This window comes from Aspergillus caelatus (assembly GCF_009193585.1).
Source record: "Aspergillus caelatus strain CBS 763.97 unplaced genomic scaffold BDV27scaffold_118, whole genome shotgun sequence".
NCBI lineage: Eukaryota > Fungi > Ascomycota > Eurotiomycetes > Eurotiales > Aspergillaceae > Aspergillus > Aspergillus caelatus.
The window spans coordinates 91,515-104,944 of record NW_022475381.1 but is presented as its reverse complement, the minus strand read 5'-3'; the positions used below and the strand labels follow the sequence as shown (position 1 = coordinate 104,944).

The 13,430-nt window shown below is 47.0% G+C and overlaps 3 protein-coding genes across 3 annotated transcripts; 2 read left to right on the top strand and 1 right to left on the bottom strand.

Moving 5' to 3' along the window:
- Positions 1 to 7,454: 7,454 nt before the first annotated feature.
- BDV27DRAFT_130194 (uncharacterized protein) lies at positions 7,455 to 9,383 on the top strand. The gene is made up of 2 exons (XM_032067370.1): positions 7,455 to 8,351; positions 8,466 to 9,383. Exons 1-2 carry the CDS (start codon positions 8,136 to 8,138, stop codon positions 9,195 to 9,197), a joined length of 948 nt encoding a protein of 315 aa, XP_031926367.1. The 5' UTR covers positions 7,455 to 8,135; the 3' UTR covers positions 9,198 to 9,383.
- Positions 9,384 to 10,012: 629 nt separating this feature from the next.
- BDV27DRAFT_8777 (uncharacterized protein) lies at positions 10,013 to 11,503 on the top strand. The gene is made up of 2 exons (XM_032077849.1): positions 10,013 to 11,266; positions 11,335 to 11,503. Exon 1 carries the CDS (start codon positions 10,248 to 10,250, stop codon positions 11,160 to 11,162), a length of 915 nt encoding a protein of 304 aa, XP_031926366.1. The 5' UTR covers positions 10,013 to 10,247; the 3' UTR covers positions 11,163 to 11,266; positions 11,335 to 11,503.
- Positions 11,504 to 11,982: 479 nt separating this feature from the next.
- Positions 11,983 to 12,951, bottom strand: BDV27DRAFT_146267 (ribulose-phosphate 3-epimerase RPE1; the record flags this gene model as incomplete). Its single annotated transcript, XM_032070548.1, has 3 exons — positions 11,983 to 12,246; positions 12,331 to 12,582; positions 12,709 to 12,951. The coding sequence occupies 3 exons, from the start codon at positions 12,949 to 12,951 to the stop codon at positions 11,983 to 11,985; spliced, it is 759 nt and encodes a 252-aa protein (XP_031926365.1).
- Positions 12,952 to 13,430: the final 479 nt, after the last annotated feature.

The following is a 13,430-nucleotide window of genomic DNA, read 5'->3' as shown; positions in this document are numbered from 1 at the left end:
AGTATAGGAGGTAAGAGGACAAGGTTTCGGATGTGGAACGGTTGAGAAGATGGAGATGGAAAGGAGGAGGAAAGGGTGTGATAAATATAAGGGCTCCGAGAGTTGGAAGAGCAAGTATCACGATATATATGTTGATGCGACAGACGATCGATAGTTGGGGAGGTTTGAGAGGAGGGAGGTGAGGGAGATATCAATTTAAGAATTGAGCCCAAAGCTCTCCACAGCCTGGTTTGATCAAATGGCCCGGACTACGGAGTACAATGGATGACTGAGATGGGGGAAAGGGGGGTGTGGATTTGATGGTGTTTGGAGAGGTAGGTTGTAGTCGTAGCGTGAGGACAAAAAGTCCGTCAGAGAGCTGTAGTTCATGGCAGGTTTGAAACCAACCGGGCGGGGATGAGACTCCATGAGATGAAGGGAAAGATTGGCCAGTGCCAGCCTGCACTAAAGCAGGAATGGCAGTGTGGACCGGGGGGCATGAGAATGATCATGGATGAGCAGAAGGGTTGACAGAGATGAGGGTCTGGACTCTGGAACAAGTCTGTCGACCGTCCGGGGTGGGCAACAGTCACCAGTGGTCAAATGGAATTATTTAATTTTGGATTTTGGATTTTATTTTATTATTTTATTTTTATTTTCTTTTTTCTCAATGGATTATAATATTTTAATTATTTCATGATTTTTTATTTTAATTTTTAAATTATTTATTTATTCATCCATCCATTCATTCTACCCTATTCCTTTTTTTGGGCGGCCTAGTGTTTACCTAAAATTATCGTGGATTCAATACGTATCCTAGTTATGATTAAATTATTTAATTTTTGTTTTATTTTTAATTGTTTCCTCTCTTTTTCCTGGTGGTTAGAGAAAGCACTAGTACAAATCCATCTATGGGGATGTCCAAGCCTGGGGCAACAACAAAACAATAAGAAAAACTTACTCAGTAGATGAGAAACAAAAGAAAAGTAGTAGATCAAATAAAATAAAATAAAAACAAGAAAAAAAAAAAAGAGATAGAGAACATCGTCATCGTCAGTAAACTAACTAAAACCGCGTTAGCGCAAAGAAACCCAGAAGGTGCCCGGAAAAGAGAAAAGGGGAGAGTAACACGCTGACTGGTTAAACGCAGCTTGAATCTCTCCAGACCAGACGGACGGCTATCATGGGACAAGATACCTCCATGGCTTAGACGGATAACGAGTCAATGAAGGATGAGGTGTGAGCCCGGAAGTGAGGCAGCGAAACGGATTGCGCCGACGCGCAGCCGGTCCAGCAAGAGAACAGATAAGTAGGATGTGTTGGATGATCAGTCATCGGGACTACTTTTATTAGTACATCCCATAGAAGGTTAGGCCGTAGGACGGACTACTACCTAACCCACTCTGGACTAAGGTCAGTCAGTCCACTGCAAGTTAGTACCCTAGATTAGTTAGGTTAAGCGTAAGTGCAATGCTCTGTACGTCGTGGTACTAAGTACGGAGAGAGAGGGTGATGGGGTTCCAGTCCGTATTCCCGTTACCTCCCTAAGGGCGCCTACAGCGGGAAAGCCTTAGGAATATTCGGTACCAGCGTTACGTACCCTAAAATACCCTATCATCGGCCACCTGAGGGAAAGTCCATGAGACGCAGCGCTCCGTTCGCTGTACAACTTGACCAACTGCTCCTCACACCCACTTCTCTTGATTTTTAGGCCCTGTTAGTCGTCCTCATCGCTGCCTCTATTGTGACGTACAGCCCATTCGGGTCTCAGCTAAACTTCCCCCATCGACTCGATGTCTGCCACGTCGTTTAGCTTACACCTATTTGGGCTCTTTCGTCCCCATCCCTAATCAAAGTGGTGTCCTTGTTGGGTCAGTCGCTTTTTCACTATCAGCTCATGGTGAACCGATTATGGGACAGCCGATTTGAACGTTAAACCCGCCATTATCGTGGGAATGAAGAACCCGATCTTTATCGGTTCTAAACCGTTTGTCACATTTACAAGATCCAGGTATAGTTCAGGAGTATAGTAGTCTTCCCGCTATAAAACAGAATACTGGGCTCTATCTTCCGGAAGGCCAATCCGTGCAATCAGAATTTGGGTAGCAATAGATGTGCGCCACGTTCTAGCTTGACCACCAGAAAATGTTCTTTTAGTATCTTTTTCGGCTCGAGTCGTGAAGGTTCCCAAGTTGTATAGCTATTACTCAACAATGGTCGCAGTGACAGTAACCTACTCCCCGAAATTGAGGAGTCCCATGGTACGCCTGCGGGAGGTTCCCAAGGTTCCGTACAGAATTTCGACTCCGTATATTCGACTTGGTTGCGGGTATACGTACGTAATCAAAGTTCTCCTAATTTTCCTCTCTTCGGAGGGGTATTTTCGTTCTTCTTTCGGCTTCTGAGTTCTGCGATGGCTCCGCCTCTATTGTCTGCGGTGACCGGACGATCTCGAAACTATCGACGAACGAACGATCGATCATTTGACGAGGGATAGAGTGGGGCTCCTCCGACTGCCCAACAGGGTAAATGATAAGATCACGTGCAGCACGTGATAACGGGTGCCAACCAGGTCCTCAGGCAGAAGGTCACGGCAGTCGCGGGTGAACAACAACACAGTTGAAAGTGGAGCTGTAGTAGTACTATGGTACTCCGTAGTAGAACGGCCTGAGAGATACCATACCTAGTAAGCGCTTCGCTATCCACCACCATCATCATCATCAAACTCATTACCTATAGCCGACCACGATAATGACTAACCGATGCAGTTTCAAGTATTTCCCTCCCACTATGATGCAGTGGTCGCTGCGATTCCAGCGGTCAGGGAAAAATCCCCCAGCCCGCCGTTGTTTCATCTGTAGGAAACCCGACATCCACCGCCAATCCACAGCTAGGTCACCGCTTTTTTGAGTCTTGGTATATCCATTCTTAGTAGCCAATACCATGTGCCAAAACGTGTGACTCAGTCCCTTCACATACCCGATTCGGCTCTCGTTTGTTCCTTGGCCATGTAAACTCTCCTCATTATTCATACCGTCGGACTCAATTTAATCTAGAAGGAATCTGAGGACACTCGGATCAGATCTGTACCTGAATTGCTGTTCACCGGCTTTAGAACGTTTACCCCTCTATGACGAAATGTTCGAGAAAACCGCGGCAGCCTCTTAGTTACTGCTCCACCACCTTTAATGAGTTTTTTTTTTTTTTTTTTTTTTTGTCCCCTTCGTGAGTACTAAGTAGTACCCTGAATGATCGGGTCACTACAATGAAGTGGGGGTTCATCCGTCTCCTACCGGATGAATTTTCATGGTGAGAACAAAACCTAATTATTCTCCGGTAACCCGACTATCCCCTCCTCCACTGCTTAGTCGTTCCCATTTAGCAGATTGATAGCCAAGATGCTATCATCCAATACATCCATAACAACCCAATCGCCTAGCAGCAACCACGAGAGAGGGAGGAGGGGGAAGAAAGAAATGTAAGGTACAAACAAATCTCATGGTGGTATGGTGTCCAATACGTACCTGATCACAATATCGCAAAAATAGCCCCTCTAGCGCTATTCGTCCTTCCAGAAATGTCGGAGCGTGCCCTCGAAGGGAGAAGAATCATTTCATCTGACAAATAGACGATCGACGTGGCTATAGTGGAACTCAGGGATCGCCGTCTGTCCTGTCACAGTCGAATGATAGGGCCAGGACCTCTGAGCGTTGGTACACTAGTATTCACTATCTGTGATTTTATGCATCTACACCTACACAGGCAGGTACCAATCCTGGACCGTCCCGCGTAGGTAGTGAAGAGCGAAGCACAAGGAATCTTCTTAGAAGCTGTCTGCGGAGGGGTAAACGAGAAGAACAAGGTACGTAGATGGAAACCCGAGGCGTACTATGTCATGAAGCGCTCCACTTCGGAAAGTCTAAGGTTACACTTCGTCGAAGAACATACTAGCAGTAAATGTCATACATATCCGAGTGCCTGGTGCAATTAGGTGCCTCAGGTGCTGATTCATGAGCTAGAGAGGTGCAGTGTGGTCTGACTTCGTATCTTGTACTCATTGGTGGAACCTAGATCCCTATGTTGGGGTCGATTATACCTTCCTGACTAGATGATTTGTACAATGGCCTAGGGACAATCAGTGCGCAGGACGTTCTCCAGGCAATGCGCCAACGCTCGGATGTTGATCGACCCGAACAAGAAAGCAGGTGGCAGTACCATTATCTCCTCAGAAAGCTGAACCTACGACAGCAAATCATTCTCAAATGCCCAATACCAGTCTGTGCCTTACTCTGATCCCTGCAGACGGCGAGTGAGTCAAAGACTGCTCAAACATCGGATACAGACTCCGTATGCGTGTGAGGATATCTCGAACGCAAGAGCTCTCGAAAATCAATGCAAAAGGCTGTCTGTGCCTGGCCAGGCTCTGCGACGCCCCACGCTGACCACCATGTCGGATACATACTACACGCTCTTATAGAGCCACCTTCATGCTCAGCAGCTTCGTTAAGGTTCCGAGACGCAAGCCTATCTGTTTCAAGTGGCACAACCTTTTTCACCTCGATGCTCATGGCCACATTTGGAAATCTGCTACCTTACACTTGGGTATCTCGGGCGAGCGCCTCAGTTAGCCACTTCCACTGCGCCAGGTTTATCTGGGTGTTGTGGTGGTGGTAAGGCACAGGACAGTTCAGCCATAATTCCTACAGTTCTCTGAACAGGATATCTGTCGATGACGCGTCCAACACATGTTGGCAGCCTTGAGTCTTCTCCAGGCAGAGAGAAAGCCTTGGACTGGACAAGGTTTCAGAAATCAGAGTAGTTGTATTTGATCACGTAGGCCTTGGTTTATTAATGGAATATGATGATAGGGTGCGCTCAGGCCTCAATGCCAAAACCTAGATTGATCGGTTGTCTACGGAACATCTGTCAGAATGCCAGCCTTGTGGCCTGACATCGGGAGCGACAAAAGCGCAGCATCTAGCCACTGCATGGAGATGAAAATGGAGAGCCCAGTAAAAGTCGAGAAGAGAGGCGAAATAATCATGCCAGGTAGGCAGAAATGCGAGAGATATCCAAGGATAGTATTATCGCCATGACTTGTCGTTATTGATCGTACAAGAAACCCGATTCATGACCCCGCAGATCATGTGCGAAGACCGACAGAAGGTCAAAGTCACAACCTCAGTTCGGCTGAATTTGCAGGTCAGTAAGTTCTATCTACTTGCCTAACCTAACCCATCGTGTTCAATGGCACGGCCGAGATTACATCATTATTTTAGTAGTGCTCTTCAATCAGGGTATTCAGAACCAACGTTCCCTTAGAACGCTTAATATTCAGAAAACCTTCATTTGAATCATCATTAGCTTTGTTTCTTGCCAAAACACCCTACCTACTCCTTTAGAGGCACGATAATCTTACAGAAAATTATTGATAGCAAATCATGTACTCTGTATCCGAAAAGGTCAGGAGGGTAATTACTAGACTAGGGCCCGAAATTTCTCCGCGAACCGTTCAACACTCTGAGCCCGTTACGCATTGAGGAATTCAACGGTTGTCTCCTAAATTTAGCGTGCTCGGAGATTACCTCTTTGAATAGTTACCAATCTAAACTTCGGATTGCGAGTGTCCAGAAAACCTAGTTGGAACTATGCGACCATGTGCGAAGTAGACACCTTCACACGAGCTCGTATTGCACTTTCCTTCTGCGTCATGTGGATCAACTCATTCGTCGGCTCCGAGAGAGATCGTACTAGTCAACTACCCCTATTCTTAATCACACTACGTATATGGCGTCTTCAAGCCATGCTAGCAAATCTAATGGCGAAGATCATCGACAAGAGATAATGGATCACAGTGTACGGAGCAGAGCAGCTAGAGCTTGTCAAGTAATTTAGTTCGTGGCATCGTGCCGGCAACCATCTTCAATATGATACTCGACTCCCCGAAGAGCAGTATACTATGCGAAGCGCCTTAGTATCTCGCCGCTTGGGGTCCTAATAGTGGTACTGAGGCTAATTTCTACTTGGGAATACCACTCAAACACCTTGAGTCACAAAAGAAAAGAAAAAATAAAAATAAAAATAGCGAGAAGGGGTAAAAGCAGTAGGAGACAAAGAATAAGGTTGTGTCTGCAAATATGTGTGGGCACTATTGTATATAGTCGCAAGCTTTGAAACAACTATTTAAATAAGTAATAAAAGACATAAAATGGACATTATATTCACTCAGGTTATAGTCAACCACTTTAAACATGTGTACAGAGTGGGTATAGCTTCTTTCCTCATACCCAAACGTGGGAGACACCTTCCAAGCATGAAGCACATTATCTCCAACCTTTAATGTACGACGGAGCATTACTTCGACATGACAGTATCTTTGAGTCGTGACCAAACCAATAACCGACAAGTGTAGCAGTACTCTTGAGTACTATCTGTGAGTACACAGAGATAACTGACCGCCAGCTCCCCAGCAGTGAAGCCCTCATGCATAGATAGTTTATGGACTACTTATCGCATTTCGCTACGTTTATTCATCGATGCCGAAACCAAGAGTTTCATTGTTGAAAGTTTGAACTTACTGCAATACAGTCAACTCAGACTTCACTAAATCAGGCAGAGTTCGTGGTGTCTCGGTATCCAACCACATGTATCCGCATCGTTTACGACTGAGCTACTTTCTTCCCAACACAGATCATGGGTACTGTATTTATGTGACCGCTATAGATCTACACTACACATGATCAGATGTGACGACCCCTTCTTATCTTTGCTTTCTATATCACCTCCACTATAGTCTCAACAAGGAATGTAGTGCAATCAGTAAATGTCTACACTTAGCAGCTCAAAAACAGCTTCTATTGTCTACTATCTGTAATACTATGCACTGACACTAATAGTCTCCATGTTATACACGCTCAAATACCTCGGCAAGCTGTTAACTATTAAAGATATAATGACTTAGCTATGTTCATTGGACTGAATAGCGCATAACCTTAACTCGGTCAAGCATCTGATCAAGGACCTCTGATCAACAGTCCATTGTAGGATACCGATTCTCTGTGCATAATGTGCCAGGTATTTGGTAGAGCGAGGTCATGCCAACAGTGTATTGTGCCTTCTTTATGTTGGTAAATAATTAGATATATGCCTTTTCAGAATTCCCAGAGTAGTTCTTGCGCTGAAACACTGGGAAGAGCATGCTTAAGTGTGCCGACAGGGAGATTGGAAGAGATCCTGGAGACTTTATCATCTGATGAGAAGCATACGGATCAGTCTTTTGCAAGATCGAGGTCGATACTGAATCTGAGGCCTACGCTGTAGATGATGAATGGCTAACATAGGTAGCTACGAAAGCATTGTAGCTCTTATCTGGGAATATATATGTAGAGATTGTATATGTGTAAAGCCTTTTTATTGCTGCAAGCAACCACTTTAAGACTTAGCTCTACGCAAGAGAAAGGTATGCGGATTATGCTGAATATCACTGTTGTCGAGCTCCAGAGATATATATATCGAGGTAACTTGAAATTTTACATACAAACGGCATAAAACCTATACAAACGATCCATTATCCAGCATTTAAAACCTTGGAATACTTTATCACAGGCTTATAATAGACAAAAGCCATTTATTCTGCAGTGACCTCAAAACACCGTTGAGAACTTGGTTTCTGGATGTGGGAAGAGGCCCAGCTGACGTCAGGTTGCCACTTTCGGGGCCCATTTCCTCCCAAACGGCGGGGAGAGTGACTGGAGGCAAAGGACACTGACATAAGAAGACCACTGGTCTTTATATAAAAACTGGACCTCCTGTTTCAACCTATTCTCAACGTTTTCCCTCTTCTTTTTCGTGCCAGCCAGTGGATGAGAGATATATTAGCTTGAATATTTCTATATCTGGCATCTCGTTAGCACGTGACTTCGCGTGGGCGGTCAACAGCCACGTCATAATACGGTGCAGAAAACGAGTCCAATTAATTTGAGGGTCTTTTTGGAGAAAGAAGAAACACTGGTGGGACGTGCTTCCAACCCCCATGCCACTTTTCATCGTTCCCCCTGAATGATTATCACCATCTCCTCACTGTATTGTGAGCAACCTTAGCCCTTCGACCTAGAGGGCACTTTTCTTCTTCTTTACTTTTCCGATTTCACTTCGCCATGTCCGATTCGACCCTTTATCTTTACACCTCCCTTACTGCGGGGTCGTCCCATATCGTCACCGCTACTGCACGATTGGAGACGATCCTCAAGGCCAACAAACTCCCTTTCCGCGCAATTGATGTAGCCACCGATGACGCAGCCCGGAAGCTCTGGGGTCGCCGCTCCAAGGGTAGGAAGTTGCCGGGTCTGGTGAAGTTTGGCACAGTCGTCGGCGTAAGTGGTCTTTGTTCCATTTACCCCTCCTTTCTATATGCTGTGGAATTTAGCTGTCAGTCAGGGGATGATGAGCGATGATCACGTATGACTGACGATTGTGGAACCCTACAGGACCTGGAAGAGATCGAAGAATGGAACGAATATGGTGAGCTGAGAATGCAGGTCAACAGCGTCGAAGATTTTGGTGATAGTATTCCTGTTACGAGTACCGTGACCACCCAACCCGAGGCTGGATCCGCTGTATCCACGCCCGCATCAGAACCTTCGGTACCAAAGCAGAGTACTATCAAGATCCAGAACCCGCCCGCGAAGGAATCTCAGAAAGACGACTCCATCACGGTCGCTCTGCGCCAGGCTAGCGAGGAGGCCGCCGCCAAAGCTAAAGAAAGCAAGGCTGAGAAGGTGACTCCAGCTGCTGGGCAGAAGCAGCCCCTCCCTGCTGCCGTCGAGGAGAAAAAGGAAGGAGGCGCAGATAGTGTACGTCGGAAATCATCGGTTGCTCCCGAGATCGTCGAGGGGGGCAACCCAAAGCGGCCACCTCTGGTGCCAGAGGTTGCCGCGGTGTCCTCTGCCAATTTTCATGCTGATAATGCCGAAGCACTAGGATTAGTTGAACATCATCGTGGGTCCATCGTTTCTGCCACGTCCCCGGAGGAAAAAGCAAAGGTCGCTCAGGATATCCGTAAGTCGATTTCTGGCGGTCATGCAGAGATGTTGGAGTCGTTGCGCGACGACCAGGCGCAGAAAGCTGGTCAGGAGGAAACCATTGATGAAGAGTCAGAAAGTGGCGAGGATGTCGAGGATGCTATGAATCGAAAGGCAAAGAGACCAGGTTCCAATTGAATGGCCCATGATAGGTCTTTGTTGGACTGCTGCTGATTGCTTTATGATACGATGGACACGCCCGACATTACTTTTACTCGCCCTGTTCTTTCTCCTTTCTTTTTATTTTCTACTACCCTGTAAAGATACCAGCGCATTGATATCAGTCATTTTTAATCCGATAATTGTGAATTTCAAAATTTTGTGTAATCCTTGTTCATCATTTAGCCGTATTTACTAGTCTATGCAAACTCATCTAGGTACATTCTCCATACCCGCTGTATTGGATATTACCGTATACCAACCCTTGCCCACCTTTTAAACCATCATATGGTCTAAAGCCAAGACGAAAACTGGGATCAATAGAAACCTCCAAAGCGAGGTAAAAAGAAGAGAAAAATCGGAAGAAAAGAGGGGGAAAAAAAGAAAGAAAAAGAAAAGAAGGGTAACCATTACGGGCTATGCGCGATTAAACTATCGTGTCACATGGAATATGTAGTAAGTAATATCGGGACCTGTGAATTACTATATCCGGTTAGTCTTGCCAGTTCTGGGTTAGCGCCCCAATACGCTGTCACGGTAGGTCAAAAGAAATCATGAGGTCATCTCACCACAACCGATTCAACTTCAACGAGCAGTTCAGAACTACCACAAACTAGTACTAACATGGTTGGAACCCAGGGCAAAGGGGAAATGTCCCACCAGTTTCCGATGAGGTTATATTGACAGTCCAAACTCAAAAAGTAAAAGAAGAAGAAATAAAGAAGGCAAAAGCGCAGATCACACTAGGAACGAGAAACGATGCACAGTTCTTCCAACGCCCCCCCCCCCCGGGTCTCTTACAGATGGTGATGATCCTCAAGCACAACCTAAACTAAACCAAATCCAAGATGAAGTTCCGATTCGTAGTCAACAAAAACTCTGGTACACAGGTTCCGATGACAAAGCAAATCCCGAGTCACGATCAATATAACCACAGGCATAAATGGATTCTACCGCCTTTCCCTTCTTATCAGTCGTGAGTGCCTATTCTAGCTGCCTGCCTTCTAACTACCCTACTTCTCACCCACCATGGACCTCCCTCGATCCACCTCGAACGCGTCTCAGTCTTCACCGTCTGAGGTCTCATCTGAGGATCCTCTTGCACTACTGGCCAAGGATGTGAAGCAGCAACCATTCACCACCAACGAGAGCTTACAAAAGTCCTTGGAACGCCGTCAACGAGAACTTCGGCAAGATCAAACTCGGGATCAGTACCTCGTCTTCACGTCTGTTCCCCCGGCGCAATCTTCCAGACTGAGTGATGATGGGTCGCGAACAAGCAAGTACAGTCGATTTTTTTTCAATGCAGAAACGGGAATTTTGATCGCGAAAGTCATGCCGAATCCTGCACACGAACTTGCAATAAGATCATTTGATTCGCTGATTTCGCTCGAGCTGCGTGCGATGAACGTCCATCGTGACGTGAGGCCTTTCGGTTCGACAACAGTTACGGTTGGAAATTGGAAAAAGGAGGCTGACTGCTGCTGGGCTCCGGCTTCGACAAATGCAAGGCTGAGTTTTGTGGTGGAAGTAGGATTGTCAGAATCTGAGCGACAACTTGCTCTTGATGCGCGCGGTTGGCTAGAGGCTTACTCCTCATCTGTGGAACTTGTGGTTACGATCAGCATTAAATGCGAAAATCCCGAGATCATGGTGCACCGATGGGAACTTGCTCCCCGAGGATATGTCGTCCTTACAAGGTCATCCCCTCTTTCAGCGCGTCGTACTGCATTCCTCAAATTATCTCGAACGAATAACACGACTTCTGTTACCGGAGAGTCCTACATGAATGGCACAACTACGACTACTGCACAGCTGGATCTACCCTTCGACAAGGTTGTTGGCCGTCCTCCTCACCAGCCCCTGGAGAGAGACTTAGTGATACCCGAGCAAGAGCTGAGAAGTTTTGCCGAGGATATCTGGTGTGAGCAGAGTCTCCTATAAGTCATCTCGATTCTGATATGTTCGTTGGCCACCAAGCGACAGGCCGCATGGAAGACGATGTTATACTCACGAAGGACGTGTTGATTCGAAAGATTTCTGGGGAGGTACGTGGCTGCTCGGGACTCAAGCCAGGGTCTCATATAATATTCGGCCTGGAATGCTGATGTCTCAGGTTAACTTCGCATCTACTGTATCCGTAGGTCGAGCGGAATTGAAGAGGGACTGTGATGACTAAGGCCTTGGTAAAAAGGAAGCTGGAAATAATGGCGTTGAATGTAGTCAGCCATTTCTGGCGCCCGATTTACCGTCGCTTAGCCTTGGGGTATAATATACTCCGTACAGTGGTGTTCCATAAGTGATGTACAGTGACGTTCCATAAGTTTTTAACCCCCTGCCCCACACCTCCGTAATTACATAATATACTGCCGTCACAAAACCTCCACCAAAACTCCATAATATTGATAATTCTACCAAATAACTAGCTAACGCACCCCCATAGGCCCTAATATGGTGTATACCACCCCTCTGATTCAATGATTGCTTCAACCCTGTTAGGCATAGTCTCTGAAAGGTGCTCTAGGTGCCGCATATCAATGTTTTGCCATGCAATTTGCGCATATTCTCAGCGTTGAGTAGTCCTCGAATTGAGGCATATTTCAATTGTTGGGTGCAGAATAGGGGGTGGTACAGGGCAGCGGGCGGTCAAGCGGCACCTCGCCGTCCGAAGTTACGGGTGGAAAGGCGGTCGTTTCTGGAGCCAGAGGCTGTCATCTTCGGCGTCGATTTCACAGGTCCCCATATTCTAATTGTAAAACTACTTTTAAAGCTTTTGGCGTTTGTTAACAGCTTCGCGAAGCTTTGCGATGACGTCGGCAGGATCCTGAGCGCCAAAAACCGCCGAACCAGCGACAATCACATTGGCTCCAGCTTCAGCGGCCTGGTCCACCGTCCCGAGCCCCAGTCCGCCATCAACCTCGATATTCAAATTAGGGTATCGCTCACGGAGAGCCTGCACCTTGGGCAGCTCGGAGGCCATGAATTTCTGGCCGCCAAAGCCCGGGTACACGGTCATGACTAGGACCATCTGTGGAGGAGGTTCGTTTAGTATGGATTAAGCTATGGGGGGATGTTGCGGGGGTTTCTTTTATGTAAGAATGATGTCACTTACATCTGGGCGTTCTGTTTCGTCTTCGCTCTCGAGGATGTCCCACAGTACGTCTACTGGCGTGTCTGGCTTAATAGCAATACCGGCTTGCATGCCCTCCTCGTGGATGTAACGGATTAATTCCTTCGGGCTCGTCTTGCGAGTGGTTGTCGAGTCGGCAGGCTCGGTGGCTGCGACGGAAGCTACGGCGGCTTCGTAGTGGAAACAGTAGAGGTCGCATCCGGCGTTCTTGAACTCTTTTACCCATTTATGTGGCTAGATATAAACACGGGACGATCAGCCGGCCGTTCTTCGAAATTGTACGGAATAATCGGAAAGCTTAAAAGGCGATGCGCGAAAACGGTGCGGGTTGTTGAAGCTTCACGAGCAGGTATCTCTCACCTCCATGATCATCATATGGCAGTCAAAGGTACCCCGGCCATGGGGCTGGGTTGGACGGTCAACGTGAGACCGGATCTTGGTGACAACGGGAGCTCCGAAGGTGATGTTTGGGACGAAGTGACCGTCCATGATGTCGACATGGAGCCAGTCTGAGCCCTGAGCCATCTTCGTTGAGCATTCGCTTCCTAGAGTCGCGAAATCTGCGCTCAGGATGGACGGGGCAATGATCGCCGGCGGGGACATGATGTCTGGTAGGTTTCAGGAGTTTGTATGAAGGAAAGGAAGCAAATGACGGGCACGGCGGGGCAATGGTCAAGGGAAAGGATAAGCTTCAAGGGACGATGGGGAGATAAGACCGGTTATATACCTGTATCAGGAATGGACTGTGTGAACAGCACAGGTATGGGGAAGGAGTGGATATGTGTACTCCATCAGTAGGCAGGAAAATGCCCATAAAAAAATTAATCACCGGCCATTGATATCACCGCCATTTACCGGTCGACGTCACTCCGAACAGCCAAATCCGGCAAGTTGGATATTGATGATAAGGGCTAGGGCCAAGGCTTTCACGTGGACCACCCGGTGAGGTTGCATTAGGGGGAGCTTCGATGCCTGAACGGAGGTCGAGACTCAGGATCACGGGAACCAGCTTCCTGCCATAGAAATGCCGTTGACCACTTTGGCCGCTGCATCATTGGTAATCTCATGACTTGACTCAACAC